A 15,048-nucleotide genomic window follows, 5' to 3' on the forward strand; every position below is an offset into this window, starting at 1 on the left:
GCTCATTGCACTCGTCCATGAAAAATGTCCATCTCAACTGTCAGTCGGACATTCTCTTCTGTTCTCTCCTTCTGTTCCGCAGCATGTCCAGCTAACACTGCCCCCCCCTCCCTTACCACCCCCCTCACCCCCGCACACCAACACCACCACCACTTTACCAGCACAAAAAGATACGGCACGGCACTTTCCTTTTCACCCTAGCATGCAAGCCCCTGCCCCCACCCCATTTCTCCCACCTTTGTATCAGTTGAAAGGCATATGGTTACTGCCATTTGATTCCACCGCTGAAAGTGCCTTTCACTTAAACGCAGTTCACAAAGAGGTCAGACTAGAGCAAACAGAAATATTGTGTGAGAGCTCACTTTTTTTTGCTCAAGCTTAGAGATGTGAGAGACACGAGAATAGAAAAAAGAGTGTGTACCTTATAAAGTTACATCTGGTCAAACAAAACTCACTACATTCCTCATGCCATAAAAGACCACAATAATTTATGTCGCAGTAAATAGAAAGTGATATTTTGAGAACAACAGTCCTACAGTCTTTCGGTGTAAGTAATGTCATACGGTGACATTTTCAGTGACAAAAAATTGACGAAGGCCTGACATCTCAAATATCATGTCACAATAGGAAGATCAATCAGCAATCTGAAAGTTTTTTCCAGGATTGATTGGAACGCGGCATCAAAAATGTCACTGTGGTCTCTCTGTGTGTAACACGATGAGCCTGTGTTTAGGTCACAAAGGCCTCTGGGTCCTCTGGGCTATCTAGTCTCGCCAGACCTCTTTGTCTCCCTCTGGTAAATGATTAATATCATCTGTTCCTCTGCTGACCTTGTTTGTTAAAAGACTTGTACCTGACAACTTTCCACAGTTTGTGCTCTAAAGATGATCTATTGGTGACATGCACAAGCCTTCTTCCGTTTTTAAATGTTTCCTTGTGTTGGTTATGAGTCGTAAAATAGGTTTAGCACTTTAAAGCTTTTTGGGTCCCCATTGCCTGCCATGTAGTCTCCTTTGTTAGCCTTAATAAGTGTAGACTCTGAGGGAAACTTTTCAGTATGTAGCCCTGTAATTAGACTGCTGCTCATCCATCAATTTATGACCAATATTTTGCTAAGGCATAAAAGTTACTGAACTGTAGATTTGAGTCACAGTCCAACTTTAGGGGAACCACACCAAAACAGCCTCTGAAAAGAAACCACAGCAAGAGACCTCGGCACATGAAACACTTCACTGCGAATCCAAAGAGATTACTCTTGAAAAAAAGTTAACCAGTCTTTACTGTTTGCTGTTTTATGATGGTTACTTTCAGTAGAATAACATTTGGTGTGAAAGTGTCATAGTTGGTTTGATTCTATGCCTGCTATCTGTCGACAGACCAGGGGCTCTCAGAGAAGGTCTCCAAGGTTTACTCCCTCCCGTGAGAAGAGGCTGTCGGCCATCCTGGAAGCCAACCTATTGGAGGGGCCATCAAACATGTATTTATCTTTTAGACTGCTGCCAATATAGGCCAGCCTGGTAGGAGGAGAAAACTGTTCATGAAACATTTGACATACTCCTAATTTGAATCTACATATGTTTTCATGTTTCAGCCAACAAAAACAAAACACATCCGGAACTTCTCATCCGTGTGTGTGTGTGTGTGTTTGTGTGTGTGTGTGTGTGTGTGTGTGTGTGTGTGTGTGTGTGTGTGTGTGTGTGTGTGTGTGTGTGTGTGTGTGTGTGTGTGTGTGTGTGTGTGTGTGTAAAAGGGAAAAGGGGGTGGGAAGTGGGAAGGCATTCCTCAATGGAGGACCAAGTTGCACCGTAAATCTGTCTCTCATCGGGAAGACAAAATGAAAAGGGCCCCCGTCATAAAACATCTGTAACAGTTCCATCCGCCACCAACGCGTAATGGGGTAATTGCTGTGAGGGGGCTTGGACAGCGTGAAGCCTTTTACTCTCTTTTGTACACCATGCAGTGTGTGTGTGTGCTCTCCAGCTACCCAACCCACCACCACATGACACAAGAGCTATAAAACAGACACAGTTGGAGAATCCAAAGACTCCACATCCGAATGCTTAGTGAGCCTTGCCCAGAAAGACTGTGTGTGTGTGTGTGTGTGTGCGTGTGTGCGTGCGTGCGTGCGTACGTACGTACGTGTGTGTGAGGGCATGCGGGCGTGCGTGTGCGTGGGACCTTAGCAAACAGTCAAAGACCTGGTGTATGTTCCCCTTGCCCTGTTGCTTTGGTAACAGACAGGCTCATCCAATCTGAAGTTGCATTATTGATGTCTGATCTTTTCTGGAGGCTGGGCCTGGGCACTGTGTCTTCCACACCTCGTAATCAAGCGTAATTGAGGTTAACTGTACGGCGTGGCTGAAACGCTAGACAGGTAAGCCGCAACGACTCATGATTAATGTAGTGTGGTAGTGTTCTGGGCTCTGACCTTTTGAGATACCCCAGGCACCATTTTTAAGTGAAAGCTTTGCCTTCGCAGAGCTGTGGAGTTGTCCATCAAATATTCCTAACTCCCCATCACCCTGCCCCTCCATCTCCTACTCAGTGAGATCCTAGTCTTCCTGGCTCATTGGGGGATCCATGTTAGATTTTCTCCCTGTCTTGTTTTACAGTACAGAACAAAGACCTCTGTCTGTCTCTCCCATCTGGTCCATTGGTTTAATCAGAGGCTATGTTCTCACTAAATATGAATCAAACCAGGTTAATGTTCTATGTTGAAATTATTTGATATGGCTACCTGATGTATGGTTTCCAAATCACACTGTTGGGTTGGACAAGCCCCCCTTATGGTATGTGCTGGAGGTCTTGACCAATGAAAGGCATGCCCAGCCCCCTGGCCAATCATCCTCCTCCCACCACCACTCCCGTTGCCATCACAGATGTGAATTGACAGGGAGGTCATGTCCTGGCTTTGCCCCCAAACATAAGCATTGTCAAAGTTACTGAGCAAATTTACTCTGGTCTTAAGCACATCCAGATTCACATACAAACACACACAGACACTAGTCAGTCTCACAAACAGATACTCAGACACATGCCCTCACAAAACACTATCTATACGCACACACAGGACAAGCGCTCAGTGAGGTACATCTATTCGTAATTGCTTATAGTCTATGGTAAAGCCTATGCTTAAGCCTTTGGTACACAGTCAATTTGAAGAAATATTGCTTTCCTGGCAATAAGACAGTTCACCATCAGAGACGTACTCCTGGTTAGTAGCAACAAGATGAAGAGAGGTGAAAGGGCACTCTGGGACATTCCTTGATAAAATAAACGAGAGCTTGAAAGGTGCACCCATATAGATCCATCAACCTCACCCAATCGACATTCTGTTTCTGGTGGAGTCTTCAGTCAGTGCTTTTGTTTTAAAACCTTTCCCCAGGATCAAGTGTCCCAAAAGCCCCTCCCACGCCCCAATGTACAGCACCCCCCGCAAAAATCTCTCCATGCTCCAATTTGATTTGGAATATTCTGATAGGATAGATAATAAAGTAAAGAGGGCCTCAGAGGGTGTGAGATAATACAATTAGCAAGTGATCTGCAGGGAAGTGGAGGTGTCCGCCGTATGGCCTGATGGTGGGGTAGGGTGGGCTACCATAGGGCCACAGAGGGTCCTGGCTAACCTCCGCAGGGCTGGAGAAAAAAGAAGCCCAGCAGATGCCCCATTAGAGGGAACACCATAGTCCTTTGTTATGCTACTCCTGTGTTTTCCTTTTTTTAACTTAGTGAGCAGCTGCCAAGGGCAACCACCTCTCTTTACAACATCACTGTCTCATGTGAGTCAATCACAGGTTGTAAGAAATACAAAGGTTAAAATCATGATAGATAGAAAAGGGTTCACTCATATCCTCTTTTCTCTCTCATTCCCTCTTGGTTGCCCCGCTTAACACACTCAACTGTCTGCCTCAGAAAAAAAGAGGTGTATGGAAAAAATGGGACCTCTGGCATTAAGGCACAAGCAAGTATATTTCATGTTTGGATCCACCCATGCCTTTGTGTGGAGGCCAGTGGTTCAATGCAGGGTGGCAATGGGGGTCAGTCCAGGCATCTGCCGCTACTCTGCAACACTCATCTTCCCATCTGTGTATGCTGCTGTCCTTCTGTCCTCTAGCACACACAAGCTCACACACACACACATTGTACATTATACATGCATGTTCACTCTCACATTCAAATATACTTGTACACTCTAAACCAGCGCACACGTTCTGGAAAGAAACCACCTTGCACTGGCCTGTAGGTTGAAGGGGGAGGTGGGGGAATGAGCCACAACACAGCCAGGCTCTATTAGATGCAAGGAATTGAAAAGGAAATAAGGAAGGATCTCTTTCCAGAGATAAACAAAAATCTCTAAGAGGAGAAACAGACACTGAAAATCCTTGATAAAGAAATTCCAATTTGACGTCATCGATAGATTCATGACCAGTTTCAGTTCAGGCCTTTGCCATGTCCAAGCATTCCCTTTCCCTGCATCCCAAACGCAGCCATTCATCAAATCACAATGAGAGTTCTCATACCTAACAATAAATCTAATCATATTTCAATATGCCCATTTCCCTATATACTCGCTGAAAAGTAGCTTGCAGCCTAAATGTTAAGTTTGATTTATCTCCTCACTGCACAGTTTATGAGGACATCACTGATAACAGTGGGGAAATGTCTGTCTCTATAGGAGCCAACTTGTGTTTTTAGACTTTGGAGAGACTCCCGGATGGTTTGGAGAAGCACATTGTAGATCTTGACTGTGTTATCATGCATCATTATGGACCATGAAGAGGCAGGCAACTCAGTGGTCCACAGATATGGGGTGTCAAAGCTATTTGTGTTAAACATTCTCCACATATTCTGATGAAAAGGAGCTGTGGTTTTGCCAATACAACATTGGTTAAATAAATATATTAGATAGAAATGTTAAACAAAGCACTCTCTCGGAATGGCTTCCCCATAATGGTGACTAAGACAATTATGCAACTATGAGGACGAACATGTTATTCTTTATGAGACCATTAAAGCTAAAGAATGAATGATTGAGAATACTAAACTAAAGCATTCCTTCCTTTTCATCGGCATATACACATTCTCAAAACTTCCTCCATCAACCCAGTGTCCAAACCAGAGATATCACTGTATCCAATAAAAGAAAGGGACCTAAAATGTAAGGGGAATTGAAATTCCAAGCCCTCATTTCTCACAAAAGCAGTGTACGCAATCTCACAGTTGAGGTAAGAGCATAGAGGACATTTGACTAATGGCAGTCAACCTGTCACACACTTTCTGTCTTTCCCTTCAGACCTGTCTCTTTCCTCTTTTCCACTTGCACTGCACGTCTGCTAGTAAGGTATCACCATGCTATGGGTATCACCAACGCACTGCACTTGAGGGGAGTTAGTTAGTGGGCCTAGCATTAGCCACATAGCATCCTGATGCTATTCAATGCTGACACACAGACATAGCCTGAATGGCCATTTGGTTATGCTCAGGGGAGTGGTTGTTGTGTCAGTCATTTGCAGGGGCAGCTAAAGAGTGCACTTAGTGTCCTCTCTTTCCCCCGGCAACCATGTGGGGAGTGACATGATACTGTACAAGAGCCTGGACAACGTATAACATTTCAAAGCCATTTCCTAATTGTTTCCAGGCCAAGGTCGATAGCCTATATGGAAGCAATCCCTGCTTTCAAACTTTTTTCATCCTCAGATTGGGAAACATTAAAGTGTTAAGTAAACTTGACCCAGGGGGGTGGCTAATTCATTGGGAAATAGCTGCGGTTCATTCATTCAGTACCATATCAGTGACAGTCAATGTATTTCCTTCTACTTGAACGGCCACCACATGTTAACATAGCTTTAGCATAGCACTGAGTCGGCCAAACACTGAACAATAACACTCATTGTCTGTGAGGGGAGGTTGAACTGTTTACATGTTAGTGAAAACACTAAATTATCCTGTGGCTTGAAGCAGAGAGCCCTATGACTTCCAATAAGTTCATGGACTACACAGTACCATTATCATAGCCTATATCAACTCCTACCAATAAAGATGAATGATTTGTTTACATTGCATAAACTTTTAAAGAAAGCTGAGCTCCATTGTCACCACCATTGAGTTATACTGCATGAGTTCTAAAACAACTATAAGGCTCAAAGTCAACAGCTTCGGTGCTGTAACCAACAGCACTAATTATAATCCTACATGGGTAGAATGTCCTGTATCCCCTGCTAGAAATAAAACACCATGCTTTGCTAAAAGCTAGTTTTGTAATTCAAGCACATTTAATGGTTAAGATTTGGAAATACATAATGGATTCATTGTGATCCGATAAGACTGATATTAATGAAATATGCATTGATAGGGTTGAGCAACAGAACAATGTACAAACAAACAGGATCTGTGCTTATATACAGGCTTTGAAAGCAAGGGGGAAAAAAAGTGATTATTTTTCCATAGTTAATATAATCCAATGATCAAAGGAGACATTCTTCTCACTTCTTATTTTGGTCAACATGAAAAATCGCACAAAGGTCTGATTGAAGTGTGAGTTTTTCCCATTATTCAAATAAAATCCTTGTAGACCACTTGATTAAGCATGATACTTCCAATAACGTTAGGTACTCTAATTAGTGTGGTTCATATCTGTAACTTCATTGGAAACAAGCAGAGTTATAAATCACTTAAAAACTATATTTTCTCTCTGTCACAGAGGATCAGCTCTGGGAAATTCAAGGGGGAGTTGAGTCATCCAAAGCACAAGAGTGTTGGATGTTTTTTTCTTCACTTTATTAGTACAGTAATAGTGTGGAATAATATCCATTAATATATATATATATATATATATATATATATATATATATATATATATGTAGGCCTATATAATCGTATAATTTCATATATCATTTAAAAAGAACTTAACACAGTTGAATGCACCTCAGAACTCAGAACCTAGGTAATTATGAGGTAGACATCAATAATGGTATTTCCACCCTCAAATGTTTTTATACAGCTTAAATTACTCTTATCAGTGTAAGAAATATATGATTATCATGAAACTCTGTACATCACAATTAATAAAATTATTATAGAATAGATATTATAACGATTTGAGTGCATTTAAAGTATGTACATTTACAAAGAAATGCATTTTGTCATTTCTTCATTCGGTGCACTTGTAAAGTTTTAACTATACAAATATTTACAGCTCAAATAATGAACAGCAGTGCATTCAAAGCTAATGTGCATTTAAATATCATCTCGTTTGCGAGTCTTTTCTGGTCAGTCGATGTATCGTGAAAAAGGCGTTCTTCCTGACTACATGACATTGGCGCAGTCAGTTGTTGAAGTGCCTTTCGTAAAGATGCAGACGTTGAAGATGCAAATGTTTGTCTTGATTATTTAACGTGGCCTCTGGTGTCCCCACGTGCTCCTGTGCGCAACCGGGTCCAACTGCCTTTCACTGTGCCTTCAGCAAGTCATCGAGATACAGTCAGCCGTCAATGGCAGCCACAATACGAATGTCTATGTCCATTGAGCCCATGTTTATAATCGTCTGTTTAGTCTTGCATTCTTTTCCCCCGGCTGTGGTGACTCGAGCGCGCACTCCATTCCGATGAAGCAGGGCGCACAGGGAAATCTCTTGTAGGCATACCTGCGCTATCTCTTTTCCTCAGAGCCCATTGTGTGTTTGGTAGATTACATTCACCTTTTGGGGAGAGAGAGAGAGAGAGAGAGAGAGAGAGAGAGATAGAGAGACAGAGAGAGAGAGGGGGGGAGGGGGGGGGGGGGCTAGGGCCGATTGATAACGCATCAGAAGAGCTCGATAGTTTCTGCTGGACACTGGCAGTGAGCCTGGAAACACCCGCTACAAATGAGTCCTCTTTGCAAGACTGTTGAAGGGAGCTGCAACAATGCACAAGGGCTATCCCGTGACTGCGGCCTAGTTTGAACAGGTGCATTCCACTGTGCCCATTTCGGACGCAGTCCACTGATGGAAGACCAACAATTCCAAGCCTGCTCAGGCATTAACAAATAATAGCCTATCACTAGCATGTTGATACCCACTCCTCTCCTGCGGACTAATGGTTTATGACGACTTGTCTATCCATGTCGGGGCCTGGCAAAACAATAGACTATGCCACTGAAAAACATATCAGACGGATGGAAAAGTAGGCTAGGAGTATGTATTAGTTTAACACAACAATTGGACAGCTAAGGCTATGTGAGATTGTACTGAGTTTAAATTTGACCAAAATAAATATGCTTGCATAGGCCCACACTACAAATAATTTCTCTCGCGGATCCCTTTTGAGTGAAGTTTAGGCGCACCAAGGCATGGGTCTATATGCTTCAGATATGCCACAGCTTTCATATTCTGACCTGGACCGACTGACATATCTTTGATTTTACGGGGTTTAAATACTTTAAAGTGTCGCAGTAGAATAGAACGCTACCTGCAGCCACACTGCTCTACCACCATGTCCTCGTACTGTTTGTACACAACGTTATTACCCGAGTCTATGTAAAGAATGCTGATGGGACTTAGTTTGGTGGGAACACAACAACTAGGAGGTGTGCTATTGGGGTCCATTGAATTCATAAGAGTTTGAATGATGGCATGGTTTGTTGGCTCTAAATGCGATCTCAAAGGGAAGTCGCACACACCCTCGCAGTGGTACGCCTCATAATCCAATGGCGCAATGATCCAGTCATCCCACCCTAGCTCTTTAAAATTAACGTGCAGAGCCTTTTTGCTGCATCTAGATTTGGACTTTTTGCCATGTCTTTTCCCATGCCGATTGTTCAATGCAGTCCTCCGTCGGCGCCTGGCTTTGAACTGCAGGCCCCTCTCCTCCTCCGACCTGCTCCCCGATCCACGCGACTTGATCTTCTCTTTCATTTCGTTGAACAGGTTCTCCCTTTTCTTGGACCTGGTGTAAACCACCAAGATGGCCTTCTCTTGCTGGGTTCGGCCGGTTCTGTCAAATCCCATCTGTTTTAAATCGATTTCCATTTCTGATTTACCAAGAGTGCCCTTGAGCTGGAGACAAAGCTGGCTCCCCTGATCAGAGTGATGCCGGTTTTTAAACATTTCCCACACGTCCAAAACCTCCCATCCTGGTTTTCGGGAATCCAGAGGATCAAGGGATCTGGAATCCAGTAGCCGTTCTGATCGACAGGAGAGTAATTGAATGTCATAGAGACCTGTCGGGGACGTTTGCAAATCCCCGGGCACTTTTCTAAATATCCTTAATTCAGCTCCAACCAACTCCTCTTTGTCTGAAAGGGTTGAGACATCAAACAGATACTTTTGTCTTCGCAAAGGAGAGTGCAAGAGATCGTCTGCAAGATAAAAAGAAATAATTGCAGTCAGATTCACTTAGGGTGTACAGTGTTCAGGAGAGGGAGGGAGGAGGAGGGTTCACATTCTCACAAAGAGGCCAGATCCACTGGCCTTCTTTCTTGTTTTTCAGTGCCCACTCGAAAGTCGAGCTGAGACAAACTACGATTGACACGTCATCAAATTCAATAAAAAGGTCTCATAGTTAACATCATAGGCTACTTGATATAATTTCTGAGCAGAAAGAGTGGATTATCATTTTGGTACTGTATAATAACCATCTTCATTCTTAACATCAATAATCAACAAATGCAAACTTAGCAAAACAGCTACCATAATAATCAATTATTTAGTTTTGCCCATTAGGCCTAATATGATGAGGTGTCGACTGTCTGAATCAAATGTATTTCCATGTTACTAAGCTATAATTGTTGAGACAGTCGCCTGAATATTGTAGGCTAAGCCTATGATCATAATACAACAGCTGGCAATTACATATTTCTCTCTCTCTCTCTCTCTCTGTACCACACTGTCCTTTTGGATTAGGCTTTAATACATTTTCGATGTGCAAAATACCGTTCAGTAGCCTATAATCCTATAATTTTGCCCTGTACTTTAATTGATGTCACTTTATATTATTAGAACAGAATCGAAATATAGCCTATGTATTTTAATTCTTATGGGGAGAAATGTGAAATTCGGAAACAAACTTCAATTGAATTGTCAATTGAATCTTATCATTAATTTTAAATGTTAATGGTTATTAGGCTATTGTTTTCTAATAACACCCCAAATGAATCACACTTCTGAGAATACTTTGCTTTTTCAATGTATGCCTATCATCACTAAACGAAGAGCCTGGTTAAATTTGTGAATATTATATCAAACAAGTTTATTAATTATTCTTTGCTTGGAAAAAATAATTTCTGAAACAATTATCAAAGTTGTGGAGCATAGAAACTAGGTGCCTAGTGACATGACGGGAGGGGATTCTGCCAGACTCAACCGACCAAAGGCGACATAGGCTACTGTACACTCAACTGAACAATACACAATTAATACATTATTCCCTGCTCGAGACCCACGAGGCCTAGGCCACACATATATGATCCCATCGAAGCAATGTGCTTTCATATAAGTTAGAATATTTTACATTTCTGCTGTAAAGGGTTTACCTGCGGTATGCAGTGTTTTTTATACCTAAACCCCAAGGTTTCATAAAATACATTATAGCTTTTTAAAACACCGTTTTCTAAAGATTTTTCGATTACTTACGAGAAATTTAGATTTTCGTAATATTTTATCAGTCAAATATACTTATACATATGCATAATAGGGGAAATGCTCAAATAGGCTGAAGTAAAAACGAATCTTTTTTACTTTTATGGCTACCATGAAAAAAAGTATTTGCCCAAACAAAATGCGATTTTCTTTAGGATTCACGATAACATACAGGAATATACTAGGCCTACATAAGACAGATAAACCTGTTGTGTTCTGAAATATCCATCAAATGTGATTCCGCTTACCATTTGTCCATCAAATTAAATGCACTGAAAAACATTTTATTTAATAAAAACAACAATTGTTGGTAGCCTGTTCTAGGCCTAAACAATTGCGCCCTGTGTGTAGGCTATTAATCTATAACTCCAACATAGATGCCATATTTCAAAAAAATATGATGTTATTCGAAATAGATATTTGAATTTGGTTGCCAGTACTTTCCCCCCTCTGTGAACCCTGCAGAGTTTAATAGTAAAAGTAGATTGAAACCTTGTGTTTGTTTCAGTAACTTTGCACGTATGGTCTGCATTAAGGTTTTTTATAAGACCTCAAACAAATCGAATACAAGGTCACCAAATAATTAACAGTTCTGAATTCCCCTCTTCCTCATTAAAATACTTCCCCGCTTATATTTCATCTCCTCTTGCCAACGACAACATTCCCGGTTCAAAAGTGCTTGGCCTGATTATGCTGACTTTAAGTTACAGGGGGAATCTGTTTTAAAGAACTTGACATTGCAGTTTGTTGATTTTGAGATATGATTCGACAAATTAAGAGACCCGTTTTGATTCACCTCATTTGCTTGGAAATTATAAAAATTTTGACATAATGGAGCCTGTGCGTAATTTACATATGAATCTGACCAAAATATGAACGATAAGGCATCATCCGCTTATGTTAGGCCTATTGTCATATTATCTGAGGTTATGGACAACATATAACATTGATGTTACGCTTTCGTCTATCTATTAGGCTTTCTAACTGATAAAGAGAGCGAAGAGGAGAGGAGCGAGAGAGAGAGAGACAGACAGAGAGAGAGAGAGAGAGAGAGCGAGAGAGGGAGATAGCGAGAGAGAGAGCGAGAGAGAGAGAGACTTCTAGTGCTGTGGCTTCCAAGGCCAGCGAGCACCATCTGCGTTTTAATGAGTTTCTTCAAGTGCCAAAAGTAATTTTCATACATTCGGTTTATTCTTGTCTGACCTTGCGACCATAACGAACATAGGGACGACTCCTAATCTGTTTTGCATAAATTGTTTTCATTTTACCTGCAGAGGGGAAAGCCTACGCAATAAAAAATATTTCAGTTTTATACAAACATGTCGTCTATCGGTCCAGTTCACCGTACACTTACAAGTGTTTCCAAAAAGAGCTGTGCGTAATAGCTGAAAAACCACAAAATTCATATTTACGCACGAACGTTGTCTCTTGAGTATTACTTTTCGTACTTTTTAAAGTGAAAAAAAAACATTATGTTGTAGCCTATTATACAATACAACTCAACACTCGAGGGCCTGGTAGAATCTTAACAGAAACCACCACTGTGCTGAGAGAACGGAAGAAAAATATATTTTCAGCAATTAAAGTGGTGGTAGCGCAGGGAGGTACACGGTAAAATACTAACCACTTCATAGCGAAGGACGTGTTCTTACATTTTTTTCCTTCGTTTTTGGTGATGTGCCATTGGCTGAGCTGGGTCATTATGGGAGAATAGACAGTGTTTGATATGTTATGACATGAACACTCAATTAGATCACGAGTTCAAATACTCCAATCAGCGGTTTGATGCTAAGCAACCCTCAGAGAGTCCAGAGAAGGGTCAGAGCCAGTGACACATCAAATCAAAATCAGGGGGAAAGTGAGGCTTTTCACCAAATCAGCTCCATGTTACAGATGGGAAATAATGCCAACAATGACGTTAACTGATTGTATTTCTCCTCTAAAGATAAAGGAAACTTACATGTGTTCGGTTTGTTGGTGTTTATCTGCCTTTGTTTGTCTAATCAAATCCGCCAAATCACTTGATTACAGAGTTAACTGTCCCTAATCACCTGCAGCCCACCCTAACCCATTCTAATATATCCGTTTATTAACTACAGAGTTGGCCATACAGATTGCACTGATGGCATGATGATCTGTAACACAAACTTATAATTCCTATCTTGATGTGAGCCAACTGTAATTTCCTCTTTGACGTGTTCACTGATTCACATAGTCCTACACCAATTTGTAAATTAATGCACAAGTTCTTTGGAAATATAACTTTTTCTATGATTATCTAAATTGGCCCTGTTTTGAGATAGTCTAGTCTGACGACATGGCAAGGTTTGAACAGGATGGGTTTGGTGCACGCGGGGACCCATAGAGAATGATTTACTACCTTCATTTAGATAGGGCCTCAATTAGTGTTTTATTGTCGTGTTACCTGGGGGTCAATGTATGTCTAATATAACTTTATATTTTACAAAACTGACGTACTCCTATGGCTCTTTAAAATGTGTCCCAAGGGCTCAAAGGGAACTGAATGCGACAACAAAACGTAATGCGTCCCTCATAAATGGTGATAAAGTTCTAGTGCAACTTATACAACTTTGAGGCTGACAAGATAATTGAACTTTAGCTTGTGATATATCGTTTTATGCATTAATTAATAGGACATTTTACAACTCAAACTGTTACATATTTAGATTGGATCATCTCTAAACATGCGCCATCGACTGATAGGCCAGCACACTCTATTTTGATGTGGTTATTTTATTTTATGGCACTCTTTACAGCACAAGAGCAGAACAGGAACACCATTTTTCAACATTTCAACTCAACTCCGGCATTTCCTTCATTAAGAGAGCCATTGTAAAATGAATAGTTTATGCGACTGTTTTTGTTTTTTTGATTTAAAAATGCATACAATGGCTGCAGCGATGTGTGCAAATCTAGAACAAATGTAGCAACATTCTCAATTGGTCGTATGCAACGGTAGTAGGTTACATAGCTAAGTCATTTTAGTTGAGACCAACCTGTTCCTCTGTCCACAAAACTTGTTATGGTGTTTGCAGACTTTGAGGAGCGGAAAAAACTTGCGTTTAGTCCGAGTCTCTCTGCAGCCGAATACGTCCTGTATATGGAGAGCATGTAATCGTGGGGCACAATTGCGTCCTTATTAAAGTCTTCTTGGTGATGGCTTAAGATAGGAGAAGATGCGAAGATCTCTTTGAGAAATTTGGTTGACCTTTGTCCATCATGAAGGATCTTGGCTCCCTTGTTTCTCCTTGGCACAGAGGGAGATATGATGGCAGCTGACTGAAAACATGGTATATTCCAAATGAAGATGAGTAACAAATATAACGATAATACTTGAAATGCGTCCATGGTGGTAGTGTCCCAAAGATGTTTCGAAGCCCTCTACACAATGAAGCGATTTTAGACAGCAAGGGCTGAAGATAGACTGCGCGTCAGACCTAGACTTCTGCGTTCCGGTCTCACCAGAAAAGTGCGTTCGCGCCCTCGACTTCACACAAGAGCGGAGACTGTTGAATCAACAGAGAAACACGCCCACTTGCAGACGCTCATGTAGCCTACTTATTGGAGAACTTTTCCCAGTCTTTCTATGGACGTTGAGACGGAGGAGACATCTCCGACGGCCGAGGAGTCGTTTCTCACCGCCATAAGTAACGCCACAGGATGCCAAGTTTAAAGGTACAATAACACGTTGACAAAGGTCAAGAGGTGGACAAAGATTTCAACAGAGTGGAGGTCATGGAATGTTCCTTACCAGCTGAGAGAGTAGCCTATTGGCCTATATTGATGAATGTAACCAATTATCTAAGACCCCCTATAAACTTTTACGCATGAAAACATGAAGACCCGTGATTTATTTCAAACATGCAAAGGTTTTGGGGCCATTTTAGTTTTACTTTAAAAACACCTTAGCAATAGTTCAGCTATTTGGGGCGATGGTCTACATCCCTAAATATGTTCACAGGTGCAATTTTGACTTTTCAAGACCAAGGACCTCAGTTATAGATTTTGTATTTCTGTACGTAAACCAAACTGCCAATGTCCACGAGGGTATCAATGGATTCTGAAAGTACTGAAGAGAATGCGTTCCATTCAAGAAAATAAATAGCAAGAAAAACACTATTCATTACGCTATTCAGCCTCTCTTTTTGCTGTACTCTACCGACCTCCAATGGCATTGCCATGAACTACAAGTGGATTCAAAATCATACGACCCATGCTTCTCTGAATATCTAGGCCCACTTGATGAAGACATTATAATAATGTCTCCTCAAAAATGTGTCATTCAGTTCATGATAAGGCCATCATGTCTCCAGATAAAGGACTTAATGAAAATCCCTTGTGGAAATCTCCACTCTTGAATTGTTTAGTCAGAGATAAGATGTGTGCATAGACCTTGCCAGTAACATATTAACTAA

The 15,048-nt window shown here is 41.3% G+C and overlaps 1 protein-coding gene across 1 annotated transcript; it reads right to left on the reverse strand.

Annotated features, from left to right (window-relative positions):
- Positions 1–8,013: 8,013 nt before the first annotated feature.
- Positions 8,014–14,075, reverse strand: LOC311140140 (growth/differentiation factor 6-A-like). The gene is made up of 2 exons (XM_084175081.1): positions 13,630–14,075; positions 8,014–9,333 (listed from the first exon to the last, which is right to left on the reverse strand). The coding sequence occupies exons 1-2, from the start codon at positions 13,979–13,981 to the stop codon at positions 8,441–8,443; spliced, it is 1,245 nt and encodes a 414-aa protein (XP_084031207.1). The 5' UTR covers positions 13,982–14,075; the 3' UTR covers positions 8,014–8,440.
- Positions 14,076–15,048: the final 973 nt, after the last annotated feature.

Source organism: Coregonus lavaretus (assembly GCF_964263955.1).
Source record: "Coregonus lavaretus genome assembly, chromosome: 13".
NCBI lineage: Eukaryota > Metazoa > Chordata > Actinopteri > Salmoniformes > Salmonidae > Coregonus > Coregonus lavaretus.

Coding starts and splice junctions, on each gene's coding strand:
- LOC311140140 (XM_084175081.1), bottom strand. CDS start 13,981: ATGGACGCATTTCAAGTATTATCGTTATATTTGTTACTCATCTTCATT. Junction 9,334..13,629: donor TTTTGTGGACAGAGGAACAG/GTTGGTCTCAAC, acceptor TTTATCTTGCAG/ACGATCTCTTGCACTCTCCT.